The 25779-nt window shown below is 42.5% G+C and overlaps 1 protein-coding gene across 1 annotated transcript; it reads left to right on the top strand.

Moving 5' to 3' along the window:
* The first annotated feature begins 484 nt into the window (after positions 1 to 484).
* On the top strand, positions 485 to 25076 carry ssh1b (slingshot protein phosphatase 1b). Its single transcript, XM_050053788.1, has 15 exons — positions 485 to 1804; positions 4729 to 4766; positions 10184 to 10284; positions 12546 to 12610; positions 12818 to 12939; positions 13026 to 13094; positions 13477 to 13542; positions 15611 to 15805; positions 16109 to 16202; positions 16457 to 16585; positions 17584 to 17630; positions 17860 to 18006; positions 18529 to 18729; positions 18930 to 19572; positions 19723 to 25076. The coding sequence occupies exons 1-15, from the start codon at positions 1724 to 1726 to the stop codon at positions 20365 to 20367; spliced, it is 2643 nt and encodes an 880-aa protein (XP_049909745.1). The 5' UTR covers positions 485 to 1723; the 3' UTR covers positions 20368 to 25076.
* Positions 25077 to 25779: the final 703 nt, after the last annotated feature.

The raw sequence follows: 25779 nt of genomic DNA, 5'->3' as shown, positions 1-25779 counted from the left end.
TATAGCACTCACTGTATTTTCTCCTTTATCAGTCTGCACCTCGTTTATCGTCCACAGAACGAGGCTGCACGCTGACATTTTCAGAACAAATAGCACAGGCTGCAGTGAGAGTCTCTCTCCATGGGATATTTAAAAATAGCGGGTATGAGCATTCAGTCCTTCTAAGGCAAGTGCAGCCGGCTGTAGCCTACAGGAACAACACTCTGCAACGCTTTTATTTTTTCTCAGAGTGAGGGTTAGAATTTATGCAGTTCACATAATCCGGTCGCAATATTTTTAAATGCTTGAACATGCACTCATTACTAAAAGTCTGTGTCAACCGAGAGAGACAGTAAAAATTAAAGTAATGGTCAAAGTTGTCACAGTGAAATTTAAGGCGTGTTGATGGATTCACATCGTCAACTCGTGCATTGAGCAACATCACAAGTAAATGCTCCACCTTAAAAGTTGCCAGCAGTTGGCACAGTGAATTATTTTTCTCAGACTACAACTGCTACAGTTTACTAATATATGCAAAACTGTCCACAGTATGAACAGTGGCTATAAAACCAGCCACAACTCAGCCCTGAGCAGAGCGACTGTTCGCTATTGACCAATCAACGAACTGCAGTGTTCACAGCTCCACCTTTTAGTACCAGATCTGTGTGCTAGGTACCCCAACAGAGGGGGGACCAAAAACGGGGATGGTACGGCAGTCCCATTGGTAACATCCACAACTTTACACAGTGGAAACAGAAATAAAGCGTATAAAACTTAATTGCACAGTACTGTACTGCTTGGTAGAAACGGGCCTAAAGTCTGTCTTGCTCCAGTGTAGGGGAGGTTTTAAGGCTCTTTGCATATCTGTCCTCAGGGGCCCATTGTCTCATAATACACCTATGGTTCTTCTGTCATTAGAGCTGAAACAATTACTCCATTAATTGAGAAGTTGGTTGTCAGGAAACTAATCTGCAATCATGATAAAAGCCAAATATTCTTCTCAAATGTGAAAATTAGGTGTTGTCTTTGTTTTAATATACAGTACATTGAATATTTGTGTTTTGCTTGAACCACACAAGACATTTGGTGACATCACCGAGGACTCAAGGAGATTGTGACAGGCATGTTTAACAGTTTATGATGTAAGGCTATGTAGGCTGATAATTATTAGAGACTGTAATAAGCAGATGAATCGATTGTGCATATAATGGTTATTTGGTGCCCGCCTCGACATTATGTCAACCTCACAGTGTTTCATAACACGAGCAGAATATTATTTCACCAACATTTGTATTTGGGAGTTCCTAGTCTGGCCAGTCACCTTGACAACATTGGCCCAATGACAGCGCACACGCGAACTAGGCCAGCCAATCACAGGCGTCCGCCGGAGCTGCATGTCATTTCTGCCCCGCTTGCAACCTGCACCGTGTTTTGTTTGTCTGTCTGCGCAGCAGTGATGAAATCGCGGGGTCTGCTGCTGCTGGCTCGCTACAAACGGAGGAAATCTCTCCTGACTTCCCGCTCATGAGGACCGCGGTGACACCGGAGGACGCACGGAGCAGGACCGAACGGGAGCAGCAGCGCCGGGGCTGTGGAGTCAGGTGCTGCTGGATGAGAGTCTGACTAGGCATTTTCTCCCCGGTGACAGAGACAATCTCAGCGGCGCATCTTCCCACATCCTCCTCCCCTCCCTTCTCCTCTCCTCTCCTCCTCCGCTGCCCTCCAAGCCTGCAGCCCACCGACCATGGCCCTGGTGACTCTGCAGCGCTCCCCCACTCCCAGTGCAGCATCCTCGGCCAGCACGACCAACAGCAGTGCGGGGGAGGTAAGTGGAAAAGCCGGGGCTCGGTCTTTGTGTGCGCGGTGCGAAGAGACGCCGTGAATGCGCCTTCAGGAGCCCCTATCAATCCACACTGGGTGCTGTTTAATATCCTGCAGGAAGGGTTAACCTTACTTCCGTCATCGCTGCTGTGTGTTAAACTTGATCTAGTGTTGCATTGTTACCAGCACAGAGTTGTTTGTGGCTGCTGTGGGAGCGGATTTGTAAACAAAATCCTGCAGGGGGGGAGGGGGGCTGCTGGGTTTAGCTGTCAGAACAAAGTGGTCATTTTGCTGCTGCACAAACATTTGCTGCGTTGCACTCAGGTTGTTCTCCCTCCTTGTTATTGGCCTTTTATGTAGTAATGCAGCCTCAGTGCTGGGGAGGAGACTTTAAAGGGGAATGACAGCAATTTTTGGAAGTATGCTCAGCACAGTTCAGTCAAGTGTTCATGAACTTGCAGAAAGAAACACCTAATGAGTGATGTCACTGAGGTATGCAGCACCTCACACACTGTTACATCACAATGAAAAAAGTGACTATATGTTATCATCCAGTCAGGTTCAGCTCCTGACAGTGAGATGTAACGTTGACTTTGACAACTTTAAGGCTGTGAATCAGACATTAAAGGTCCAGTGTGTAGGATTTAGGGGGATATAATTTAACAAGTACGTTTTCATTTTAGCGTAAAATCACCTGAAAATAAGAATCGTTGTGTTTTTGTTATCTTAGAATGAGCCGTTTGTATCTAAATAAAGAGCTGGTCCTCATCCACAGAGTCCGCCATGTTTCTACAGAAGCCCAAAACAGACAAACAGAACACTGCCTCTAGATCAGTGGCACCCAAGTGGTGGGCTGCGGTCCAATCTGGACCCCATGGCTGCACCAGTGGGAACCACTGGCTCTAGATAGGGCCATTTGCATGTTCACGTCAGCCTCCGTAGTTACGACGAGAGCATCTGAAAAACACAGATTTTTTTTTTTTTTTTAAATGTGAACCGGCTTTGTTCAGTGTTTTACCAGTTAAAATATCCGGTTCCATTCATTTTGGAAAAGAAGAGAACTCTGCGAATCATTCAGCTCCCAATAAAAAAAACTCTTCTTTTTTTTTCCGCAACTCTTTTTTTATTTAAAAAAAAAACAGACGTGAGGTCATCATGGGTGTCACAAGGTCAAATCACAGTACATTTTTCACTTAAATCCTGGCATACAGTGTCACACTTTTCTCAATGGTGTTCATACACAATCCATTCCTTCCAATATTTTCTACATTTTTCCATCTCTAGCCTTAAAATAAAAGTAAGTTTCTCCACATTGTGCATTTCGTTTATAATCCCCAGTTATTGGGCCAATGTCGGAGGATCAACATGGCTTTCCTGCTACTTGCCATAAGTATCTTTAATAAATATTTATCTTTGTGTGGGACAGTTTCAGTTATTTTTCCTAGGTATAGTGTCGCAAATGAGTAGACTAAATCCATCCCAACTATCTTATGATTCTCACCTGCAATATCTTGCCAGTATGGTTCTATTTTTGGGCATGCCCAGAAACATGATAATGATTGGCCAGTGACGTTCTGCATTGCCTCCAACAAAAGCTCCGGCTCTGTAGACCTGTTCGCAGTGCCATTGAGAAAGAATTGCACAAGATAATTCCAACCAAACTCCATCAGGGACCTTGAGTTTGCAGTAGTTGCCTGTGTCTCGCATATCTCCGTCCAGTCCTCCTCTGTTGTATGTGCGATTCTTTCTCCCATTTTTGTTTAATATATTTTGCAGAGTGATTCTTCTGTACAGTCTCGAAATTAACTTTTTAATGTCTCCCATTATATATGCATTTGAAAATATAGTGCTAGTAAAAACTTCTTGGACATCTGGATCTTAAGTTATCAGAGAAAAAAGGTGTGCTATGCCAAACACCTTTGGAGAAACACTGACTTGTAACATAAAGTTGCTTTATTCAGCGTTTTTACTGGTTTAATCACCTGGTTTGTTTGTTTGTGAGAGGAAGAGACATCTGTGGATATTTAGGCTTTTGGGTAAAACCTCTCGAACCAAGAACACTAATATGTGGGTTGCAATCTGCAGTCCTCACCACTAGATGCCACTAAATCCCCTTAAATCTTACACACTGTGTCTTTAAATCCCCTATGAAAAAAACAAAATCTTAGTTGAAAACAAAGTCAATATTGAAATGTGGAGCAATGCCAGATTTGACAAACATCAGGGTTAGTGCTCCAGTTTCTAGTTTTAGGAAAGTGGATTACATGCTCTGAAGTGGGCTGACTGAACTGAGGCACAAAAATAAGCAGTGACATTCTTCCTCTGGTGAGAAGTTTGGGGATTTTAAATATCACTTTCTGCACCACAGCTCACTATTTTGCAAGAGTCAGCCAGCAGGGAGGAGAAGTGTGATGTTTGGATGTGTTCTTGCTGAACTCGTGCTGTTTGAAGGCGTCTTAATGATTCAACTGTCAGCTGTGTTGCAGCTGATCACAACACTGACAGGGGAGGACCAGCAGTTGGCGCTGGTACGCTTTATTCCGATGGGATGGTGCTCAACATCCAGTGTTGCTACTGTACCATCTCATATCAAGGTCCAGTCCTAAATGAACGCAACAAACGTATCTTTTTGCCCTAGTAACGATGTATCATGCTCACAGTGAATGTCAGCCTCTGGATGACCCAGACTACAGTAAGATGTGCTCAGTGCAGTAGTCTCTGTTCACTAATCCACTCTGGGGCTCAATAGGAACATTCTCCAGACTGCTGCTACAAGTATCAGATTAACAAAGATGGCTGTTGTTTAAGAACAGGCAGAAAATGTAAAGCCCTCTTCCCAGTTTGTCCTCGACATTCATTTGACACTGCAGTTACACAACATTATACCGTTGCAGTCTTTTATATCCTCTGCCTCGTTTTGTCTTTCAGGATTTTGGAAGTGATGATGAGCGGAAAAATAATCAGAGGTAAGATCTGTCTGTTCTTACAGAGATGTCAAACTAATTTACAAAGAAATACAAGCGTGTTGTATTTCTGGTTTGTGGAGTATTTATATTTTTTGTCCCGTTTATGTGATCAGTGGGCCTTCTGACCCTGGATGAGCCTGTCCTATAGTAGGAGAGATTAGCAGAGAGAGATGTTTAAAGCTGTCATTTTCAGGCTCTGATTGTGTGTTAGACGCACTACAGGTATGACTGAAACGACTCTAAAATGACATTTTAATCAGTAAGAGCGTCATCTTAACAACACAGTTTATCTTGTTATTGAACATTTCAGGCTGTAACAGTGAGAGGGACAGTTCAGTCCAAAATCAAGTTGTACAGTGTTGGAGATCTCGGCCGTAGAGATGTCTGCCTTCTCTCAAATATAATGGAACTAGAATGCACTCAGCTTTTGGTGCTCAAAGTGCTAAAAAAAATAAATTTGAGAGACTCAACAGCAATGTCTCTTTATAGAAACCATGACCCAGTTACTCAAGATAATCCACCGTCCTTGTTGTGAGCAGTTTCATGCAGGAACTATTTTCTTTCTACTACACCTGCCAACTGTATCACTGTGCAGAAGGAAGGGTGCATCTACTCATGGACAGGAGGTTCATGCTTGTGACAGCACAATATCTTAACATTAATAGCGTCTTCCTCGGCTGAGCTGTAATGTTAGCTAGTTCATCGGTGCTAGGTGAGCTAGCAGTAGATGCATGCTTCCTTCTGCACAGTGATACAGTTGGCAGGTGTAGGTTAGTTGAAAGAAAATAGTTCCTACATGAAACTGCTCACAGCAAGATCTGTGGATTATCTTGAACTGGTTCATGATTTCTGGAAAGAGACATTGCTGTTGAGTTTTCAAATGTATTTTTTGGCACTTTGAGCACCACAAGCTGAGTGCCATCTAGTTCCATTAAATTCGAGAGAAGGCAGACATCTCTACGGCCGATATCGCCAACACCAAAAAAAAATCTAGAATGATAAACAGCACTACAGGTAAGAGCAAAAACACGTATTTTTGATTTGGGGGTGAACTGTCCCTTTAAACCTGAAAACTGTCTTTTTTGTATATTTAAGTATTAATCTAACCTTTAATCATTTGTAAAACACTTTGTGAGGCTCTTTTAAAAAGTGTTATGCCAAATAAAATTGCAGTGCATTGGAAAGCTGAAAGTAAACAGTACAAGTAGAAACCATTGCTTAGTAAAAAGGACGACATCATAAAATACTTTTTAATTTCCCCTTAGTTTCTAGGTTAGATTTTTATCTTGTAGGCTTCTGGTGATGTATATTATTTGGTCGTGTTTATACCAAGTGCTTGTTACACAGATGAGTAATTGGAACGAGGGTTTAAAGAACACACAACTTTGGCAATGACACTTTAACTGACTCACTGTAAGCAATTAATTAGACTGTCAAAGAGTGATGTTGCTGTGATTGTTGAAAGTACTTTGGCAGCAGGGGTGTGAATCACAAGTTTCACCACTTTATGATATTGATTCTTTGGACAACTATATAGTATTTGCTGACATCACAAAGTCTGCCACAATACAATTTTGATTCGATTTATGAGCCTGTGAGTGACATGAGATGATATCAGTAGATATCCTCATTGTCTTTTTCTTGGCTGCTTTCCAGTGTCTGCTTAGCGCTAGGCCACAGGAAGTGTTTGAATGTTTAGGAAGGAGATGGTGACACAGCCGTCCTCTTAGAATTACATAAGAAAGCTGTATCTTAAAGATGGTGATATGTATCAGTATTTAAATCAATGATATTAGATCAGTGATATTTGAACTGATCTACAGATCCGAATCAGTGTACCGTTACACCCCTGTTTGGCACGTGATGAGCTGCTTGTCTTGTCCTCAGTCCTGAAGTTTCAGAAGTATCAGTCAGGCAGTTTCTCGCTGTTGTCAAGGACAAAAACCTGCCCCAAGTGCAGCTGATTTATTGTGACAGGTTTTAAAAATGTTTCTTCTGCTCTGTTACATAACACAGAGTACACAAACCGTTGTTCCCCCTCGGTTACAAAGCTTTTCTTTGATCAACCTGTCGTCACAGAAGTCAGGATTTGTGTCAGCAAAGCTTTGGCACAGACTCTGTCTTTGTGCTCACTGTGTGTGTGTGATTGTGTGTGTGTGGGCGGGGGTCATTCACGGTTGAAAACAGTCATGTCATGCCTTGTCTTGAGTGTCTACATGAGCAATATGTTTCTGTGACTCAGTAATTCATCAGCGTGTAGAGTCTTCATTTAGGATTCTGCATGTCAGACTTGAGTTTGACGCCAAGTAACATTTCCACCGCCTCCTAGTGCTTGCATGAATGATGGTATTGTGGCAGAGCGTTGCGTAGGGAGAGCTGATTGCCGAAGCACGTGCTGTTGAGAGGAGATAGTGAGCGGAGACTGAGGGGGGACAGGGCAGCGCAGACGAGGAGACTTCAGGATTGAGAAAGCTGTCGAAGGAAAAGAGGAAGGACTTGCTTTACTAAGACCACAACAAGAGAAGTTAGAAGAGGCTGCGGTCCCCTGGCCACGGACAGGAATACGCAGGTGTAGAAGATGGATGGGAGGATGTTGAGAAGAGGAAACTAAACTGGAGAGGTTTTCTTGAGATTTTAGACTGGAAATAGTCCGCCAACTGCTAGAAGGATGCATCTGGTTGTTAAACCCTCACATAAACCTATGCTGACCGTGCTGCCTCACTTTGTGGAGAAAGCTGCTCTGACTCGGAGGGAGATCTGTCGCATGTAAGTTGTAACAGCACCACAAACAAAAAGTGGATAGTCAACTTCATAGTGGACACTTTTTAGAGGAGCTGAACATTTAAATTCAAACTCTATCTATGCTTTTTTTTAAATTTAAATAAGAAAAAGACGTCTGTGATCAAGCTTGTCAGGAGTTTAAGGTTTTTACTCTGAAAATCTTTCTCAGATGTAGCGTACACTTGTTAAAGGTTAAATAATTGACATCACACCTTGTGATTCATTCACTGTCATCTCCATGCTATACATCTTTGACATATGTTTGAAAGGACCCCGTGATACCACGTAGCAGGGGAGCTGAAACAAAAGGCCTTGTGATGGTCCCACTCAGTCATACCAGGCTTTGTGTGTGTGTGTGTGTGTTGGTTGAGCAGGGGAATGAGACTGCGGTTAAACAAAGCTGCACTCTGTTCTGTGTGAGAAAAGACACTAAAGCTCTCCTCCTGCCTCACTGCAGCCCTCATAACAAAGTCATGACCCAGAAGTTGCTGCATCCAACACAGGTCGGACAAGAGAGGGAAGTTTTGAAGGCCCGAGCACATATGGGTAGTCGCGGTGTAACGCTTGATTCGCCGTAGGTCAGCGAACCCGCTGGAGTAGAGTCTGTTAATCATGCTATAAAAACACAGGGCTGTAAAAGTCACTGCGTCATGACTCTGCTGACTTTCAGCCGCTGATGAGCCCTCTGTCCTGCTCGCTGAACCAGTGAGGACTTAATAAGTATGCAGCCTACACCTGGCTGCTCACTGTACGCACAGTATCCTGACTGTAGATGTTTTTATGTACCTCAACTTTGGTCATTGCATTTCTTGGACACTAACATGATTTAAAACTGGGTTTTAGCTCCAGTTTGGCCATGATGACTTTATTTGCAGATCAGATGAAAATTAATCCACAAAATTTGTTTTTTGATGTTTCATGTTTTGGCAAAACATCCATCGGTTTCAGCTTCAGCCGTGCTTGGATGTTCTCCCCGTGTCAGCATAGGTTTTCTCTGGGTACTCCAGCTTCCTCCCACAGTCCAAAGACATGCAGGTTAATTGGTGACTCTAAATTGTCCGTAGGTGTGAATGTGAGTGTGAATGGTTGTCTGTCTCTATGTGTCAGCCCTGTGATAGTCTGGAGACCTGTCCAGGGTGTACCCTGCCTCTCGCCCAATGTCAGCTAGGATAGGTTCCAGCCCCCCGTGACCCCCAAGAGGATAAGCAGATATGAAGAATGAAATGAATTAATTAATTGCTTTGGGGGTTATAATCGAACAAAACAAACAATTTAAGCAATTTGAAGATGTCATTTTCAGCTATTCTGTGTAACGATATAGAAGAGTAATAGCGTCCTGAGAGGGGAATGAAGTCATACTCCCTCTGTGTGTGTTTTAATCCAAGTTTCTCTGTCGGCTGTGTGGTAGAAGATCTGGCTGAGCGTGCATGTGAGTGCATGTGAGTTTTGTGTGTGTTTGTATCCTACTAGCTAGCTAATCGCCACTGCTCTACACTGTGGTCATATGGTGATTATGGGTGGTTACCACTGATCACAGCAACGGCATTGTCACTGAAGCATAGCACCCATCCTCTGGTGCCAGTTTGTTTTTATCACTGTATGTGCTGTTAGCACTGTTAGCTGCTAGCCACTGGCACACCCACCTCCATGTTGAGAGCCTAGTGCAAACAATCGTGGCTCAGACTTTGAACCATACATATGCTCTGAATGTCACGTACAGCTCCTGTAAGTCACACAGGAACAGTTGTATAGACGAAATTAACAGTCAAAGAGCCTAAATAATCCCACCATGTCAACGTAAAACAGTCAGTCTGTTTTTATTACGAGGACAAAATAGGGAGTGCTACACTGGGTTAAGGTACTTACACTAACAACGACTGGCCAGCTCACTCAGTGTAAAAGTCCATAGTACAGGCGGGCAGTCCAAAATGCACCAGAGGCGTAGATAATGCGTAGATAAACCAACATGTTTCGACTAGAGAGTCTTCATCAGGGTGTAACATTTACACCCTTGAAATCCATTGGTTTAATTGCTAATGAGAGAATAGGTAATGAAAGAGACTGATTGTGGAGTTAGATATGCTGAGGCTGGTATGTAGGGGATCTGCGTCTAGATTAGAGGTAATGATGTTAGAAACATTGTCAAGTGTTGGTGTTACATTAAAAAACCTTAATGGTTTAAGGTTGCTTGAAGACTAGCATCAGTCACAAGCGGAAAAAACATAGAACGATAGCTTTTGCATTGTTTTATTTTGAAAGAGTGAAGTCTGTGTAGCATTAAGAATTCAATTAAACCTGTCACCTTCTTCTTGTTTGAGCCTAAAGCAAAAATAAGATGGCCTGTGTTGTTTAAAGTGCATTTATAAGGTAAAACTAAAGGGTTGTGACGACCATGACGATGAGGTTTTTGACTGGAATCTGCAGATATCTGAGCTGAGTGATGAAATGAATCAAATCAGATAAATCCATCCTCTCACAAAACACTCTCCTTTTGAAAAGAAGGAAGCATAAGGACCGGTGGTTAAACTGGTTAGACATTATTAACCTGGTGCAGGTATAGAGTACACTGTACTGTAAAAAGTTTTTGTTAAGGTTTCAAAAGCCCTGATCGTATTTCCCACATCTGCTTTTTCCAGCCTCAGTGAGAGCTTCTTCATGGTCAAAGGAGCCGCTCTGTTCCTCCAGCAGGGCGGCAGCGCACAGGGACCAAAGACCCCGACCCACCACAAGCATGCAGGTAGGAACAAAACACGCACAGAAGAAGCTTTGTTTCTTGTTCTGTCGCTTATACTCTCAGCACAAATGAGCTCCAGACAAAAGGAAAAGTGTATTTGCTGAGGTGGCTTTTTCTCTCTCCGTGGGTTTGTCTGTGTTTATTCTAAATTGTGTTAGGAACTGTTGCCCCGCTGGGTCTGACCTGAAGTGACCCGCAGTTTGACACAAGGGATTCTCACAAATCAGTTCAAACAAGATCAAGTCTCAAGCAGTTTGCTTAAAGCTATTCCAGAGAAATATACAGACAGTATCTGCTCTTACACTTTTTGAGTACTACTTGACATGATTATTACACAACCATGCTGCTGCTGCTGTTTGTCTGCACATCAAAGTGACGTTAAAATGTGGAATAATCATGCACAATCTAAAAATAACAACCCTCTGTGAGTGTTTTTGGTTCTTTAATAGATTTCTAATCTCACGTCCTCGTTTAGCCTGAAGTCATTCGAGGACAATTGCAGGACAAGTCAGAAGTCTGCTCACATGTGACTCAGGTGTTTACCCACTAACACTTTAGCTTAGCACAGCTGGAAGGTCACAGAGTTAAAACTTGTCCTCATTGAGATAAATCCACGAGCATATTTCCTCCCACTGGAGACAAAAACTAACAATGAATGTACAATAGAAGAAGCTGAATGATCAGTTTGTAGTTGACCTTTAGTTTTTCTGTTAGAAATTCCAGAGTGTGTCTCTGCAGTGAAGCCTGTCGGTTATTAAAGTGTGCATTGTTTGCTCTGTATTGTTCAGTCTGAACTTGGTGATATTTTCAGCCTACCGAAGGCAGTTTTATTTACTGCAGTGGCGGGAAATCATTTTCTCTGTCAGGATTGTTGTGTATGAGCCAAATATGTCATTTCACCCAGCAGACATTGATTGTATTTACTCTGTATGTACACAGGGTGGTGCTGTGTTGATATTTGGTGCATTAGTGTGTAAAGGTAGGAACAACATTGTTGCTGTCAGGTGTTTCAATGCGGAAGGGCAAAAGGTTTTTATCCGCTGTAGAGCTGGACAGTGTGCAACGTGCTGAAGGCTGTGTGTTCAGTTTGAACGAACGATAAAAAATGGGCATTTATTCAACCTGTGTTTGGTGGTCTGAATGAATATGATAATTATTCTGCAACTGAAACCTGCAGTTTATTGTCTGAACTCAACACAACCAAGGACGCTGTGGCATCAATCACGTCAGCCAGGTCAGGCCGGGTGAAACATCCATGTAGCCGCAAGTAATAGGCTAAGCTCCTACACTGTGTGAGCTCGTAAAGTTCAGTTTAGACATCCAGTCCAATGAAAAGGAATATTCCACTAATATTTCTGTTAACATGCAGCCGCACATACGCAGATTAATGTGCCCTAACATGCTGTTTATCATGTTAAAATATGTAAAAGTGTAACAGCTGTTGCTTGTGCCAGGATTTTTTGGCGGACTTGTTTGACCGTGAGAAACAACCCCCCTCTTTCATTCCTTCAGCCACCTTCTTGAAAAGGTTGTTGTTGTTGCGATATTTGCGCATATCCAAAAACTTGTTGTTATCCAAGTCTTTTAAAATGTTTAAAAGTAGGTGCGTTTCACCTGACTCTGAAACTTTCGTACGTCTAACGTTTTCAGAACAGGTTTGTTTTTCTGCGTTTCTTGCCATCTGTCAAAGACCTTTAGAGAGCTGTTTGACCAAGAGGCAGTGACGAATATGTAGAGGCGGGACACATTCACAACGAAAGAGAGGAACAGTTCGCACAGCTTCCTTTCATAACTCCGATAACCAACTTTCAACAGTAATATTTAGTTGGATGATGATGATGAGGAGGAGGAGGAGGATGTAATGGAGGAGGTGGATCACACACAGACAGAGAAAATGAATGTGTGGAGACAGAGAGGAAGGACAGCTCAGCCCCTTCAGCCATCGTGTCAAATGCAAGACGCCTGCAGAGAGTGGTGACAGACAGGGAGGTACCTGCAGTGGAAAGAAGTGAAGGAACAAATGTGTCTTGACATTTTGAATTTGAACATTTTTTTTAGGATGAAGGATTTAAAAAAACACACAAAAAACAGCCTCAGTGTGCAAAGGTCTTAATTCGGAATATCTAAACGCAATATGGTCTTTACGTGACCCGTATGAAATTCAGAATAATGGTGGAATATTCATGCGCATGTAAACGTACCCTTTGAATTGCAGAAAAATTATTCAGTTTCCCATTGAGTCTGACAGTGTGTTTCACTTTCAGGTGATTTACCTCAACACCTGCAGGTCATGTTCAAGATCCTCCGGTCTGAAGATCGCATTAAGCTGGTGAGTTTGATACTTAAAGTATTTGGGTAGTATGCATTGTTTGTGTGAGTGCTGTACACATGAAGTTGATGACATTCAGTAAATAGGAAGTGTTGTTTACTGAGAGTCGGTTTCAGTTTGTTGATTATCATGCAGTCACACATGTTTACACATGACAGCACCACTGAATACTGCATGTTTCTTGCACGCTCTCCTTCTGTTCCACAGGCTGTACGGTTAGAGAGCGGCTGGTCAGACCGGGTGCGCTACATGGTCGTCATCTACACCAACGGCCATCAAGATACGGAGGAAAACATCGTCCTGGGAATGGACTTTACAGACAAGGACAGGTAATTACTCTCTCCGCAGCCTCACATTAAGTGCAGTTTAATCTGATTATTAGATCTGTTAAAGTGTAACTGTTTGTGATCTACAGTAAAAATTGCTCTATTGGGATGGTGCTGCCACTGTGGAGTGATACCAACATACATTTAGACGGAGACGGGTGAGTTTCACTTTGTCCTTTCCTAAAGATGGAGTACTTAAATCAGCTGGCTGATAACAGGCTGATTTTAAAGGTACACCTATGAATGTGAAGCGAGAGGTTGTAATGTACAGTATGTGTCTGCAGGCCTCCAGCTGTATTTTGGTTGTTCTCTGCCTTTTAGATTTGCTGCCCACTGGTGGCAGAGGAGTGAACTACATGCATTTTTCTTTCTCTGTGTGGGAACAGTTCCTGCTGACCTGTTAACATTGTCTCTGTATGCTGGAGGAATGTTCCACTGGCCGGTGTCCTGAATAGTCCCCATGAACGAGCCGTGTCCAGTCTGTTTACATCCTTCATCTCCACCCAAACTGACCCTCCTTCTCCTCCTCTTCCTCACCAGAGGCTTCAGCGTGAACACGGCAGGGCGGTCACATGTCTTCAAGCCTGTGTCGGTTCAGGCCATGTGGTGAGTGTATCCTTCGTGTTTACCTGGGATTACTGTTGTGTGTTTGTGGTGTGAAGGTACAGAATGGTGAATGATCAGATTAGCCTGGTTAGCTCAATTATGGGATCAAGAAGCAGCACCACGAAAAGGTAATAAATAACTGTTAGTATAGCATCACACTGGGCTAAGAGTACAAACTTGGATGTTTGTACTCTTAGATCAGTGTGATGCTTAAGAAACGTACGTATGTAAAAAATACCACCAATTATGTGTCATTCCAGTCATGTCCATATGAAAAATACACAAGAAGTTCAATGATATGTCAAATGCTTGGAAGTACACTTTCTGTCATCCCTGTAAACACATTACACAGCACTACTAGCTGCAACGTACAGTGTTAACCCAATTTTTTAAATGTAAATAAAACAAACCGAATCAATTCTGCCACACACTGTCACGTCATCCATCTCAGCTTTCAAGATCTCACTCTCCTGATTGATCTGAGCTTGGATTTTCTGCGAATGTGTGTCCATGCTGTGTCGCGAGATGAGCCTCCTGCAGCCACAACGCTGTCAAAACTTTCTTATAATTGCTAGTGCAGCCTCTGTAATAGAGGCAGAAACGAGGCGCGGAGAAAACAGAAGACCTAAATACCACCCCAAATCACAGAGATGCCGATTCGCTCTGTGTTTGGTGAAATGTGGTAGGTAGTTTGCAGTGAAAGTTTTGATTGACAAATTACAGAATGGCAGATTCACACAGAGTTGAGACCTCCGCAATTATTACAAATACTAGTCCTGTGCAAATGGGGGTTTAGACGTAAACATGATTTCTTTGTTGCTGGAATTTGGGACTTCGTGAATATGTAAATGTGTTAGACTAGCTATGGCTCATTGGATAGGTTTCATTTGTTTGTCAGCAGGTCCATAATTTAGTTTTATAAATATTAAGGCTTCAAAAGTCATTAAATAGTCTAAAATTTGAATTTAAGATGTCTTAATTGCCACAAACATTTTATCTAATTTCTTTTATCCATCTTTTAATAACTACTTGTCAAAATGAGTCAAGTTCTACTGCATGAAAGTCACATTTCTGATGTCACTAATCTTTTAGCCTAGCACTGAAACTAATAGTGTCTTTTTACTCACACTTACCTGTTGGTGAAATGTAGATTAACCTGACTCACTCTAATAGTATTTCTACATAAAAAAACAACATCTGCACAGGACCACATGTGTAGTACTTACCTTTATACTTAACTTAAATGCTTGAATAAGAAAATAGATGATTTGCCAAAAAAATCAGTCTTAAATTTGGTTAAGAAATCATCCTAAAATTGCCTTAAAAACATGAATGTTAGTGACTGAAACCTGTAGACACCTTAAATAGTGCCTTGTCATTGTGTGGGTGCTCTTTATCCCATGCACACACAGCATCAGGGAAAAGTACCATTATCTATAGACTGTTCAACCTCACACATCTACCAAATTAAAATTATTGATAATTACTGGTTTTACTTGGAGAGAGCACTGTTGGAAGAATATAATTAGATTCTTTATTACACCACAAATTAAGTGAACATATCTGTCTATAGCACGGCCATGTTGGAGAAGATGTGGGGCAATAAATGTGGATCATACACATGCGTTGGCTCTGTGCTGAAATTGTACAGTTATGGGTAAATGATCATATGGTTATAGTTAAAAATTTGGGGCGGTGATATACTTAGATCATGTATGGTATTGTGCTTAGGCAGTATGACAGGGTTTTTTTTGTTTTCTTTTCTTTTTCTCTTCCTTTATATAATATTTTGTAAAAACAATAAAAAAAATCAAGTGTTAGAAAAGAAAATTACTGGCTTTGGTAAAATAACAAACAAGTACTGGGCATTTGATAATCATTTTTCACTATGGTCACCACTGTGATTTCTCTCCTGAGCTGCTCTCTGCCACTGTTTATTCAAAGATTTCAAGACCTCCTCATGCCACCTGCTGGTCACTTCTCAGAATGACCAATTTACCTATAAGTCTGCAAGGGTTTTATTTGCCCTGATTTTTGATGGTAAAGCATTTTCTCTGTGTCTCTGCAGGTCTGCTCTGCAGGTCCTCCACAAGGCATGCGAGGTGTCGCGCCGCTTCAACTACTTCCAAGGTGGCATCGCTCTCACGTGGATGGCCTTCTATGAGAGCTGCATCACCTCAGAGCAAAGCTGCATCAATGAGTGGAACGCTATGACCGACCTGGAGTCCACCCGGCCTGACTCGCCCACCATGTTCGTCGACCGGTGAGACCCAGCAGCCTGCTTCATGTAACATAACTGTTGTAATTATGATAAAATTCACACTCTTGTGTAATTACCCTGTACCCTGGAGGGGGATTCCAAACAGTATCTGTCATGTGGCCAAACACACCAATTGTTGCTGCTTTCTAACATGCCTGTCGTGTGTATGTCGTTAGTCATAGCATAGATTGCAAAGCTTTGGACACCAGCTGTTGTCCCTTTGTCTTCAGCTGTGGGAACATGTTTCACTGTTATGCTAATTTCCATTCAGACAGCAGCACTGATGTGTTGACTCATTATGTGCAGGCCGACTGAGCGAGAGAGAACAGAGTGCCTCATTAAAGCCAAGCTACGCACCATCATGACATTTCAAGACCTGGAGAACATCACCTCAAAGGAGGTATGTGCCAGATCAACACCTCAGTGAGCGATGTGTGTGATTGGTCCAGATCGTTTTATAATGCTGTACTTAGAGGTTTGAGAAAACGATACATCAGATTATTGTTGGAATACACTGTGAAACTTTGTGTGGTACATAGAACCAGAGAGGAGAGCTTTGTTCTGCAGTAAAGATCCAGTGTGTTTTAGTGTTTCTCTGTGTATCGCTGTTGTTTTAGGAGTGTAAAGTGTTTCATGTTCAATCCTCGTCCTCAGATCCGTAACGAGCTGGAGCAGCATATGAGCTGTAACCTCAAAGAGTACAAAGAGTTTATCGACAACGAGATGCTTCTGATCCTGGGTCAGATGGACAAGCCCACACTTATCTTTGATCATGTGTACTTGGTGAGAATGGGTTATTCATCTTTTTTTATGCTACCTTTACCTGTTTTCATATTTCAGCATTATTTTCTTAACTTCTCCTCCACACTGAGACCCACACACTGTCACACTGTTGTTAGTACTTACCTCAGTAACATACAGTTATGCTAAGCAGGAGTTGTCAGTTGTCGTTTATAGACACAACATTCAAACTTGGCCCCTCCTCCGCTGCTAGGAACATTACGTTTGTTATAATGGAAAAGCTGAATCTTTAGCAACCTAACTAAGCTATCCGGCGGCACCTACCTGTCCAACTGAAAACAGACCAACTCTGCGTCACTCTTCATCCTTTCCTTCAGAGCTTGCCAGCAAAAGTGAAAGACAACCCCAGATTCACTCTCGAATTGGAACAAGCTTCGTCTGCTTGGCATTTCAACTCACTATATTTGCATTTTTACTGCGCTGTGCACGCAGTTTTCATAGCTTCCTTTTGGATTTGTGGTGCTTACGTTCTGGCACCTGGTCCTCACTTTTTTTTTAACTTCGGCATTTTATACAAGCAATACAGTTTTTACATAACTTATATAGTGCATAGTACTTTGATCATTGTACAGAGTTTTCAGGTTATCCAGGTTTAAGATGAGTTCCCATATTCTTTAAAATCCAGATGTTGTACGTTGGAGGTTCAGGATTCAACCATCTTATTGTGATACATTTAATTGCAGCCCTGAACAGGATTTATAATAGGTACATTTTGGCCCTCCCCTCAAACCCTTCAGGGATTGCTCTGAGGAGAATCCTGGTCCTCACCTTTTTATTTGGTGTTGACCTCACCTGTGCGCAATTACGGGAGCTTTGCGCACAGAAACGTCCCGAACACAGCAAAATAAGAAGACAATACAAGCAGAGGACAGATAAATCCAGCGACACACTTCTAGATGGCCATAAGTGATGAGAGGGATTAACTTAACAGTAATATTCAGCTATTATTCTGATAAGTTTCTGTCTTTTTGCCTCCGTAGGGCTCTGAGTGGAACGCCTCCAACCTGGAAGAACTACGTGACTGCGGGTGAGCTGAAAGTTTAACTCTAACAGACAGTGTTATCCTTATTTAATGTGAAATGTTTATTCTTATACAGGATTGAATAAAGGCTATACATGTATATTTTTTACCTGAAAGTTGCTGCTATCTTTAAGCCATGTGTCTCTGTATGATTTTCATTATTTTCATTATATAGTCAGTGAAGCAGTGTTCATAGATGTTTAGTCTGATTGATGTCGACGTGTTCTGGTTGCAGAGTGGGCTACATCCTCAATGTTACCAGAGAGATTGACAACTTCTTCCCAGGGATGTTCTCTTATCACAACGTCCGCGTGTACGACGAGGATGCCACCGACCTGCTGGCCCACTGGAATGACACCTACAACTTTATAGTCAAAGCCAAGTAAGGGCAGAAAGGGGAGGGGGCTGTAGGATGCGTGTTTTGATAGAAAAATTATACAGATCATAAACTGTAACACTAGACTGTTACCCAAGAAACAACAGTCAACAGCACTGTGCCCCCACAGCACTTTGTTATTAATAGACGTGATCTTTAGTCATCGTTTCGAAGTCGTCACAGTTTGACTGACTCACATCATGTATTCTCTCCGAGTGCTGGAGCTGTGATTACACAGGACGACACATTTTTTCTCGAATGCCTGACACAGCTGTGAGTAAGAGAGAGAGAGAGAAGTGAAATGGCGCAATCAGTCTGGTTGCTATGCAACTGTCTAAGCATGTTAACCTGAGGTAAAAAAAAAAAAAAAGGATGTTTGTAAAAATAAAAATGGTGAGGCTGGAGTTGAGACGTGGAGTGCTCACAGCAGAATCCTGAAAAACACCATTCAAAAAAACAAGATGATAAAAAAATATTCTAATCACTGTGAATATACGTGATGTAAATGAAGTGTTTCCTGTCCAATAGGAAGAACAATTCCAAGTGCCTGGTGCACTGTAAGATGGGGGTGAGCCGGTCTGCCTCTACAGTAATTGCCTATGCAATGAAGGAATACGGCTGGTCCCTGGAGAAAGCCTACAACTTTGTCAAGCAGAAACGGAGTATAGCTCAGCCGAACGCTGGTTTCATGAGACAGCTGGCAGAGTACGAGGGAATCCTGGACGCAAGGTAAGCAGGTCTACGGTTTCACTCAGGTTTGCACTTTCCTCAGCTACCTGCATCTGGGAGTATTTCTTTCCACTGTAGTGCAGCAATGAGGTTTCATCTATCCATTACACACCATCTGCTGGCGTCAGTTGTGCTTTCTGAAGCTTTCTGAGTCACTTATTTTCTTCATATATGAGCTAAAGTATGATTTGCTTTCACAGTAAACAGCGCCACAACAAGCTATGGAGGCCTGGAACAGATGAGGAGGGAGCAGAGGATTTGCAAGCCTCTGGTCACTGCACTGGTGGGGAGGAGACACCAGTGCTCAGAGGGGAAGAAGCCTGGGGAGGCTGCGGAGCCTCTCCCTGCAGGGGTATGGGTCTAGAGATGGAGCCCCTTGACTCTCTCAACTATAACTATTACTTCAGACGTTTGTCAGATTCTGCACTAGACAGTGAGCCCTCCACCCCGGTGCGGGGTCCCCCTCTGCTCGGTATGGAAAGAGTTTTCATTGAGATTGAAGACGTAGAGAGGGATGCCCTGTTGGAGGACGAGGGTTTCCCCATGGCCCATTTAGCCCTGCCTGGCGAGGGCACGGCAGCTCAGACGTGTGGGCGCCTCGACCCCCTGGAGGATATGAGGCTGAGGCTCGAGATCAGCACTTTGGAGGAAGAGGATGAGGAAGAGGCCAAGAAAGAGGAGGCTGAGATGGCGGCCTTGGCTCAAACGCCTGGAAATTCGGATGGGAAGAGGGCAGGGGATGAGGCCGAGAGGACGGAGGAAAGCCGGTTGGGCCTGGCCAACCTGAACACCAACAACAGCAACCGCCTGGCCGCCAAGCGCAGCTGCCCTGCAGCTTTTGACGTGAGTTAAGAAAATATAACTTTTAACTGTGGTAAAGTCATGTTTTGTGTTTAGCAATCTTGTTTTAAACCGCTTTCTTTTTTAAGCATTTTGAATATTGTGCATCCCACTGCCACTGACTATATACTGTGTTTGTGTTGCTCCGTTTAGGACAGTGCTAGCACAGGAAACCCTTTAAAAGTGAAGCCCTCCTATCAGTCCTGTAAAGACTGCCTGCGTCTACCACAAGGGCGGCGCTGTGACCGTCCAGCAGGAGGCCGTTCTCACCGCCTTAACCCCTCCCGCCACTGCACTGTCCCCACAATATGCATAGATCCGCCCGGGACCAATTTTGCCTCCACCCCAATTCTGCAGTCCCTCCAAACCCCTGCAGTTGTCCCACCTAACTTGGTCCAGCCCTGTAGTCATCTGTACCGCTGTGCCACCTGCACCCCCGGTGTCCCACCTGTCCCGCAAACCAACCACCAGAAACTTATCTCACCCATGAGCTGTGAGGAGACGCCTCCTGACCGCAGCTCGGTGGAGACAGAGGACATGGATGAACCACAGGGGGACGGCGTGGGAGGAGAAATAACGAGGGAGGATGCAGGGGGCATCAGTGCGACTTCGGCTGAAGGTTTAGAATTACAACCTGATGGTGCAGTGGAGCTCCAGCAGCAGGCACTGGCCCAGCTGCAAATGCCAGGACTGGGTATAGAATTTGGCCTGGAGCTGATGCGACAAAGGGCAGAGCAGCTGGAGAAGCTGCCAAGTTTGGCCATGGAGGGCCAGCTCCCAGTGGGGCCCCTGCCTTAACATATACATGGATGAGATGCCTCCAGCAGGTACACTATGATGGCTGTGGGTCTGTAGATGACTGCCGCTGTGGTGTCGTACCAGAAACGAAGCTCTGCTCTGACCTGTACTGTTATGTCCTGGCCTCATAGCTGCACTGTCACAAGCTGCAAAAGGCCTCTCTGTACTTCCAGAGAGTCTCCTGTCATTATCTACTGGCATTAAGACCAAGATGAGGCTGCTTGTTTTGACCATACGCTAAAGGCTTGGACGCTTTTGGCCAGTTAAGGACTTGAGACTTTCCTGTGTCCTTCCACTTCTCCCTTAAACCTGACTGAGGCCGATCTGGTCTCTTCTGAGCCTGTCAGCCCCACACCACATACAGGATCATCACACTTCCCCACAGCCCAGTGGAGATGAGCGTTATGCTGCCATTTTACCCTCAACAGACAGGTTTGGCATATTCCCAAGATAGGAGACAGTGGTGGTTTGTAAGATCTGGTTGTTCCTTTTTAACTACTGAGAACGCTATAGCTAGCACTTTGATGTTGATGGAAAGAGAAATACCTGAAGTAACATGCTTCTGTCAGTGTACTGTATGTTTTTCAATCCTAACTCATCAACAGTATTCATGAAGGAGCTCAATGAATGTTTGCAGTTGAGCCATTTTGATTGCATCCAGCATCTCCTCATGTTACCGCTGATAGCTGAGTCCTCTCTAACCGTCACTTATGTTTTCCCTGCTGCAGCTGCTTCCGCACCACGGAAGGGCATTTCACGTGGAAGCATAATCATTTTTAAAAAGGATGTGAGCCTTTTTATGCCTCTTTGTAAAGCGTCGTACCTCGGACCACAAGCATCTCGAACTGTTTTGGTCAAAGACTCTTCTGTTGTCTCTGCTCAGTGGCTGGTTCACCCTGACCTCCTCCATTAAAGTTACTGTAATCATGTACTTAAAGCACTCATTTTAGCCCCATGCATGACTTTGCAGTATTACAGAACATATCAACATGCTTAGAAAGAAAACATATTTAAGTCGTGTTTTTTAAATACTAAAAAAACAAAGTTTTGACATTCAAATGTGTCATTCTTCAGTTTAAGTGAGCAGCATTCATTCATCAGATGGATGATAAATTGGTTGAATTGGACCTAACCTCTCGTCTTATGCCTGGAAGAATGACAAAAAAGACCGAAGAAATACTTTAAGTTGTTGGAATTCATTTATTTAAATGTCAGGAAACATTCAGAAGCTCAAATGTAATTTTGTTTTCCACACCTGATCTGATCACTTCCTGATGTAACCAAAGCCATATCTTGTTGCCAGATCCAGTGAATCACCGTCATGATTTAAAGTCTTCTCTTACTTTTTTACCCAGTCTGCATCTCATTAGTCATTAAAGGGATAGTTCTTTTTTTTTTTTTTTTCCCAGTCCGAGAAGTTCAAGTATCTCGGGGTCTTTTTCATGAGCAAGGGTAGAATGGAGTGTGAGATGGATCGGCAGTTTGGTGCAGATTCTGCAGTGATGTGGGTGCTGGGCTGGACCGTTGTGGTGAAGAGGGAGCTGAGCTGAAAGGCGAAGCTTTCGATTTACTGGTCCATCTACGTCCCAGCTCTTACCTATGGTCATGAGTTCTGGGTAGTGACTGAAAGAATGAGATCGCAGATACAAGCGGCCGAAATGAGTTCCTTTCGTGGGGTGGCTGGGTTGAGCCCTAGAGATAGGGTTAGGTGTTCAGATATCCAGAGGGAGCTCGGAGCAGAGCCGCTGCACCTTTGCGCCAAAAGGGATCAGTTGAGGTGGTTCGGACATCTGATTAAGATGCCTCCTGGGCGCAGGTAGGAGGCCCCAGGGTAGACCCAGAACACGCTGGAGGGATTACATATCTCATCTGGCCTGGGAATGGCTTGGGGTCCCCCAGGAGGAGCTGGAAAGAGTTGCTAGGGAGAGGGACGTCTGGAGTGCTTTGCTTAGCATGCTGCCCCAGTGACCCAGCCTTGCATAAGTAGATGAAAATGGATGGGTGGATGAGATACTTATTAATAGTAAGTGTATTACATACAGTAGATGGCGGTCAGTGCACTCCCTGTCTGCAGAAACCGACAGAGCTTGCACCCCAGAAACTCAGCTAAGCATTGCTCTGGATTAGGGTTAACAACAAAACTTTTAGCCACCTAAAAAAATCGATATCAGTCTAAGTGGACACTATATTTACAGTATTTTCACTGCTTTACTTTGCCCTTTCTATTGGCGCTACATTTTCTCAACCGTGTAACTCCGCATTCCTACACGAAAACTAACTAACAATAGTCCCACTTCAAAAATCCCGAACTATCCCTTTAATCTAAGCGGCTCCCACAGTAAACATGGCTCACCCAGTTAACTTTTTGGCCACAAGCTACAAAACCACAAGCTACCTTTCCCTAAACCCACAGACATTTGCAAAGGCACACTAACCATGTATAGATTTAGCACTTGAGCACAACTCTAGTATCCGTTCACACAGCGCACAGACACGTTTCAGATCTGTAGCTACGTTTAAACAAATTCATTTGAGAACATTAAAGTAGTTCTGCTCTTGGCTTGCAGTGTAGAGTCCACCCTTGTGATTATAGTTTATTTGATCTAAGAATTCTATATTATTATTATAATTCCGACTCTTAAAATTACAAATTGAAATATTTATATTTACAGTGTGAACATTAGAAATTATATTCTTTATTTACAATGCGAGATTTCCTTGATTTTTAAATTCAGAGCAAGTAACTGATCAAGAAACTGCAAAGCCCAGCACTCAAAGGTTGTTTAACTCTTTAAGTCTTTTCCACATCATTTATTTAGTTACTTTTCTACATGTTCAGACAGCTTGAGGCATGTTTTGTTTAAATTGTGCCACCAATCCAAAGTTGCTGTGCCACAGGGTGTTGCTCTACAAGTTCCTCTGTTTGACTGATGTTGTGTTCCTCCTTTTTTTGGCACGCTGGGTGTGCTGAACAATGCCTGTTTGTACGCAGGAAAAGCACATGCGAGTGTTATCATAACTGTGTTTAAAGATCTGAGTGCTTCAGAAGAAAACTGTGCAAAGAATGAATGCAAATTATTTAAACATCTTTAACCATGGGGTTATTGTATTTTTTTTTATTTATTTATTTTTTTTGTAGATTTAGCTCTTTTTTAGTTAGATCGGTAGAAACCTCGACAGTGCACCCCCTGTTCCTTCCCCTCCCTTCACTGGACCCCAGGGAGCTGCAGGTTTGCTCCGCTAGTTAGATTTGAGTAATTTAGTTTTTCCTTTAGCCTGTTCTTTCCCTCACATGAGCATGATGTAACATAAGGCACTTGCAAAGTTGCTGACAGCATTTGATACTACAGACTATGTCCAAAAATGTGAAAAATGTTAAAATAACCATGAAGTTGTTGATAAATATTCAGCTAAAAGAAATGGGAAATGTTACACGGTGACAGCCTATAGAGACATGAGAGTGGTATCAATGCTGTCATCTCAGAAAGAAAGCAAATAAGCAAAATGTTGTACTCTTCCTTTAATATATTATTAATGTGTTTCTAATTTAAGCCTGTTGTTGTCAGTGTGTCGACAGGTGGGCCTGATCAGTGTGCCGGACATCCACGCGATGTGCTAAGCACTAACTCCTTCTGTTTGCGTTCCCAGACCACAGCACTACTTTTGGTTGTTTGCTCCATGTTTTGAATTTGTGTTTGTATTTAAGTGCCTTAACCTTGGCCTTAGCTCCATCATAAAGCATCACAGGCGTCGCAACAGTTTCTGTGAGTGTGTTGATGGTCTGGCTTTTTGTACATTACTTAACCCTCACTCCCGAAATTTAACCGCGCTCCTTGCAAATGTATAACTCGGCACAGAATAATAACGTATGCAAACACACATAAGCTCATGCACAGCAGCCTCCTCCACCTCCCCCGAAAAACACGCATACTTGATGGACTTCCATTTATTAATAGCCTATAATAATATTGTATTTGTTTGATATTGTTGAAACGTGTGGTACACTGTATTGGTTCAATAGCTGGCTGAGGAACCTTGCTGGAATGAGAACTATCATTTACATTAAAACATTAGATAGGATCGATTTCAGTCTTTGAAATTTACCAGTCTGTATATATTTTTCTCTACAATTTGCTATGGAGTACATTAGCTTGCAGATGTGGTCGATATAAAGAAAAGCACTGATAATGCTACTGTGTATTGAGAAGTACTCATAATTAAGTTCTCGTGTTTGTACCACAGCAAAAAAAAAAAAGAAAAAAAAAAAGACTTTGGGCCATCTCTAATTTAAGCAAACGTCTTCAGGCTCTATTAAAAAAGGCAACGATTGAATTTTTTTATTGCATTATTCCCAGGCAGCAGGCATCAAACTGACAATCCTACTTTAGAGCCAGACGCTGAGGACTTTGTGTGGAAGGATATTAAGACATATTGTAATTTAAAACAAGGGGGATGCAGGCATTTATAGAGTGTATTTATAGAGCACAAGTCTGCCCCAAAGCATGCGAGGTTGAGACGAGTGGAAAATGTAGAACATGAAAAACCTACCTGGGCGTAAGATTTTGTTTTGTTAATTGTTTTTTTGTTAACTTTTGTGTACTGTACTGTACATTGCCAATGTTCATGTGTAATGCACTTTTTTTTACATTTTGTTAAAATGATGTCCAGTCTAATGTTTATCATGGAAATAAACCATTTCCTCTGCATAATCTGTTGATTGAGTTAAGTTGCTTTCCTGTGCTTGTAGGCTACTGGTATTTAAACAATTTGATTTACAAAAGGGATCTATATTTAGATTCCCCTGCAGAACAGTGATACTCAACTTTGGATCCAATAGGGTGCCCCGATGGCTTGCCCACCATTTTCTAATCCACAATAAAAAAAATACATTTATTCCAGGGTGTCTGTGGGTCCTTAAAAAGTATTAAAATGTCTTAAATTTTCCAAATCTTAGGCTTTAAATCATTAAATAGTCTTAAATTTTAATCTGTGTGGTCTTAATTACCACAAACACTTTATCTAATTTAATTTACCCATCTTTTAATTTCTTTGTCAAAATTAATCAAGCTCTTTTGCATGAAAGTATACATTTTTGATGTTACATATCTTTAAACCCACCTCCAAACCTAATACTGTCTTTTTCCTTTATTCTTGGATTTAAATGTGGCTAAATGTAGATAAACCTAACTGACTCTACTAACCATATTTCTACATAAAACCTACCTCTGCATGCACATACATATTCATGTGTCTTGAAAAGGTCTTAAAAAGCATTACATTTAAATAATGTGTGATACCTGTAGACACCCTGTTATTCACACTGGGATTTTCTTTTGTATCTTAACTGTAAATAGTACACTAAAATCATCAAAACAGAGCTTGTTCCTTAATTTGTTTATTCACAAATTCATT

This window comes from Epinephelus moara, chromosome 9, assembly GCF_006386435.1.
Source record: "Epinephelus moara isolate mb chromosome 9, YSFRI_EMoa_1.0, whole genome shotgun sequence".
Taxonomy (NCBI): domain Eukaryota; kingdom Metazoa; phylum Chordata; class Actinopteri; order Perciformes; family Serranidae; genus Epinephelus; species Epinephelus moara.
The sequence above is the reverse complement of the archived record's forward strand: the minus strand, read 5'-3'. Positions and strand labels throughout refer to the sequence as shown.